The sequence below is a fragment of the Lygodium microphyllum genome, chromosome 14 (assembly GCF_053477565.2).
Source record: "Lygodium microphyllum isolate KBCC chromosome 14, Lygodium_microphyllum_v1.1.10, whole genome shotgun sequence".
Lineage (NCBI taxonomy): Eukaryota > Viridiplantae > Streptophyta > Polypodiopsida > Schizaeales > Lygodiaceae > Lygodium > Lygodium microphyllum.
Genome location: NC_141148.1, coordinates 11,873,925 through 11,878,492, shown reverse-complemented (window position 1 = coordinate 11,878,492; position 4,568 = coordinate 11,873,925). Strand labels below are relative to the sequence as shown.

Genomic DNA, 4,568 nt, shown 5'->3' with positions numbered 1-4,568 from the left:
TTTCATAAGGCAAAGTGGTGGGTCACATGTATGTGAGAGAGGAAGTGGGGGTGTGTGTGCTATATGTGAGAGAGAGAGAGAGTTAGAGAGGTGTTTTTGCTAGTGTGAAACATGAGCACCTAGTACTCTTACAAGAAGAAAAGTCTCCTTCCTCTCATTTTTCTATCTCTTCCTAAGCCAAGACAAGCATGTGTGTTCTCTTATAAGACTTATGGAGTAGTAAAACACACGTGGGGGACACTCATAGCCTATTAGCACACCTAACATTGGTGTTATGTTGATTCTTCTCATGTTTTTAAGAATAGTTATTATAAAGATTGTTTTATGTATGCATTCAATTTATGGTATTTCTATGGTGTCTATTTTGCCATGGTTTATGCATTTCTTATTGTTTGTGTTCAGGATTTTGCATTATGCTCACTTATACAGTCATAGCTCTCAACACATCTAGCAATTAGTAAGGCATCTAGATATGTAGCATCAATCTTGGAGTATTTAACATACCTTTCTTGTAATGTGCATTATTGTGTATTGTCAATATCATTGCTAACTTAGTTTCAAAATAGGCAAATTTGTCTAACACAACAATTCTATTTTGCCTCATAGTAATGCATAAAATACTTGAAAATTTTAAATTTGTCTCACATAAAAGGAATATATTTTCTGAAGACATTCCAAATAATGCATAAAACACATGAAAGAAAGGGATATCATGAGAAAGTATGTAACCTAGAAACTTTGCATGTCCTTATATGAAGTGTCCTTACTTGACAATTTGATTGATTTATGACTAAGTAGCTCTTCCAAAATTTGTGCCTTCCTATTCCAACAATGCATTATGTGTTATGTTTTTTGCAACTTCATAACAATCGACAACCTTTATCTATTGAGCTCTGATGCTACCTTTCAAATGTTTGGATTCAAGAGACAATAAATGTCCATATATGACAATGAATTTACACTCTCAAAACTGAACCCAAATATGAAATCCATTGAAGCTTGTTTGATCAAGGAGATTGAGAAAAGCAGCCATTTAGCCTCTTAGAATGTTAGTTTGAGATTCTTAAAAGAAGATATACCAACTTTTAATGCTTGATATGCATTGTTGAAGCTTTCTTTAATTGAGCCAACTTGAGCCTGCATGACAAGAAAAAAGTTTTCAACCTCACGTTGTACAAGAACATGATGTGACACATTAGTTTCCAACTATTGACTAAATCTACAACTTTTCTTAAGAGGAATAAACTAGTATATTGATTCGAAGCCTAGGGGAGAAATATTGCAAGTGCGAATGTTACTAGGGATTTGGGAACTCTAAGAGATAAGCAATGCTAAATCATCAAGGCAAAAATTAAGGCACAATTGATAGTTCTTGACCTTCTTAACCCTTTTTGATCTCTCTCTCTCTCTCTCTCTCTCTCTCTCTCTCTCTCTCTCTCTCTCTCTCTCTCTCCCCACGCCCTCGAAAATACACATGGACACCTACCAATTGTACATACAAGTACACCCACACACGCATGCGATTGCTCTTCAAAGAACATGGATCATTAACCATTTTAAGTATTGAAAGCTAAGGCCAAGGACACATTGAGTACCTTTGCATGTATGGAGTAGCATATATTGTCATGGGAGGATGAGAGATGGGCATTGAGCACCTCGAGGCTATTGTTGAGCAAGGCGGTGAATATGGTGGACAAGAGAGAGGGGAACCTGGGCATGGATATCATGAACATGCCAGTACACCCACTCACATTCATAATCACTTGGCCTATGGTGCCATTCAACATCAAGTTTTGTATGGAGTCTCTCATCTCAAAGCATGGGGTGTGGTGGTCCATGTCATCTAGAGGTAGGGCATCGCAAGGATCCTTTGGGTTCTTGTTCATATGTGGTGGGTTCTTGTTAATGATGACCATATTGTGGCCTTCCATAGCCATAAAGCTTGCGCTACTTTGCTCTCCACCACCAGCATTGATATTGATGGGCTTGTGGCCTGCTAGTTTCTGCCTTTGCAGCGAATTCTTTGTTGCTTGCAAAGCATGGATCCTTGTTATGGCAGCCTCCACAACAGCAGCCTTGTCCGCCTTCATACCATCAAACAACACCCAACTTTTACCAAAAGAAAAAAGAAAGAAAGAAAGAGAGAAATCCAAAATTCGTTTTGTCAAATAATCAGCAATTACAAGATTAAAAAGTAAAAGCCGAGGGCTGGCCGCTGGATTCGTCAATTGTGACTCGCCATCATCAAAGCAAGAGAAGTTATCATAATCCCCAAATCTGATCCTACTGTTGATTCCTATGTTCGAGTATTCTCACAACAATCTTCTCTCATACTGTATGTGAATGGATAAATATGCAGCATGTTGATTAGACTGCAGGCCCACAGAATGGATTTCCTTAACATAGACTGGCTGAATTATGTAGAAGGTTGTAGTCCAAGTTTAGAACAAATGCAGTCTCTGGTGGAATTCAAATAGAGAGGTGGCATCTTTTCTTCGACAAGCAAAGCAGAGGGATGGACGCAGATTGTGATATGGCAGCAACTGACACAGGACGAATTTCCTTAGAAGAGTAAAGTAAAGAGCTTAATACGTGCAGTGTGTGATGGGTATTTTCAATGACACAACGGTCCGATACACTTACCTTAGGCAATCCGAGCAGAGTTTGAAGGCTGGTATATAGACTCCTCATCTTCTTTCTCCTCTCTCTCTCAGTGAAGATATGAGTATGATCTGAATCACCATCTTGCTCTGCAGTGTCATGTGTATGGCTATTGCATGGTGAATTCGTGAAGGTGAACAGCCTTTTCTTCTTTTTGGGACTACTCGAGGGGGAATTGACCATATTGAGTTGATCTCGGTCTATACCAGCCATTGATCTTTTGCAAGGAATGGAAGAGGAGTCGACTTTACACAGCCCTTTGCGCAGGACCTGAGAGGATTTGGTATCTCTAACCTGACTGTCTTTCTTCCCCGGAGATACTGAAAGGGCTTTGTTGATGGAGTTTGTGGACTCTTGTGAGGGGCTGTTTGTGGAAAAGGATTCTGGTGAGGCTCCTGGTTTTTTCAGCCTCTTCTCCAAATCATTGAGAGGTATGCATGACGGGGAGGGCATGGTTGAAGCTGCATTGCTGTTCACATTCCTATCATTGCTGCCAGAGATCAAAACACATTTGTTTTCATCCTTTGAGAGACTGCAAGCATTGGTTTGATCCATCAAAACTTTACTGTCTTCTGTGCCACTAACAAATTTGATCTCACTGATCTCTACATTAGTTGTCTTAGATCCTCCTTCACCAACATGTCGATCCCCGTGAGCATCAGTACCAGGATTGATGTTAAGGTGGTGATGATGAGGATGATGATCGACACCAACAGTGTTGGTGGGTGCTTCTAGGAATTCCCAATCCATGACTTCAAACATGGTACTCTGGTCGAGGGGGTCAGGACCATCATGCTCAAATGATGTGCTCTCCATGTTCATGTGGATAGGGTATGATGTGCAGGATTCAACATGAATTCGAGTTCATGATATCAGCAGCTCAAGGAAGGCATAATTGTGAGGAAGAGCTGAGAAGGGGCTGTGGAATGACCTGTCAATGGGTTTAAGTACCCTCTTTCACTGAGAGAGAATCACAAGGCTTTATAAAAGGCCTGCATGTGTGTGCATTGTGATGAGATTTAGCTTTGGCTTTTGTCAGATTATACTACATGTGATATATTTACATTGGTCTACTGACAGAACAAAGAGGCAAACATGCTGCTACTGTGCCTATAGAGCTGATTGTTGGCCCTGGTCTCCCTGAGCAGCTGGAAGAGGCGGTTGGCTGCCTGTATCTTCTGGCCCTATCCAGTTCTACTTGTTGCTTATAGTGCAATTGTGGCGTCAGTTTCTTTTGCTTTCCGGTAATCGTGTGAATCTAGCGTCCTTAAGAAGCCTTTATTAGTAGGAAAACGCATTCATGCTAGAATGTAACAAGGAACATTGGGGTGTCCCAGAACACCCTGATAAAATTTCACGCACCCAAAACACTCAAATGTCTGGATTTCTTCAATTCTGAACCCGGGGGGGCCACGACGGCTGTTAGGAGAGAGACTTATAAGCCCTTGCTGTCACGTATCCATTTTTCTATGTATTATTCCGAGGTATTCGTTTTAACGTATGTACCAAATGATTGGACCAGAAAACCGTTGCGTTGCGGAAAAGCGCTCATGATTATCCTCAAGGCTCAGGCTACGCTACGCCACGCCGTTATGGATTATAAAACAAAAGATACCGGACCTCATTTCTCAATTAAAATACAGGATGGAGATAACTAGGAGGCTCGTCGCCTCCCTCCACTCACCTCAATCTCTGCAAGACCCAGCTGCCAGTTAAAGTTCATTCAACTGGAAGATTTGGCAACACAGGCACCTGAATTTTGGCAGCAAAAGAAGGGGCGGATACCATATGAAATGGTACAAAGTGGACTTCTTTTTCTAAGAGCTCGATATAGTATTTTAATGGTTGCTGTAAAAGCAACTTTCTTTTCCATGTACTTTACTTTCAGTTTTGGGTCTTTTTCTCCT

The 4,568-nt window shown here is 40.9% G+C and overlaps 1 protein-coding gene across 2 annotated transcripts; it reads right to left on the bottom strand.

The window, feature by feature from the left end:
* Window positions 1–891: 891 nt before the first annotated feature.
* LOC148025327 (uncharacterized) lies at window positions 892–3,980 on the bottom strand. Of its 2 annotated transcripts, XM_087692078.1 has the most exons (3): window positions 2,644–3,978; window positions 1,596–2,084; window positions 892–1,137 (listed from the first exon to the last, which is right to left on the bottom strand). In XM_087692078.1, the coding sequence occupies exons 1-3, from the start codon at window positions 3,481–3,483 to the stop codon at window positions 1,042–1,044; spliced, it is 1,425 nt and encodes a 474-aa protein (XP_087548204.1). In that variant the 5' UTR covers window positions 3,484–3,978; the 3' UTR covers window positions 892–1,041. The 2 variants fall into 2 exon arrangements, with proteins under 2 accessions (XP_087548204.1, XP_087548205.1); XM_087692079.1 differs by lacking the exon at window positions 1,596–2,084 and having other exon boundaries at window positions 2,644–3,980.
* Between the last annotated feature and the right edge of the window lie 588 nt (window positions 3,981–4,568).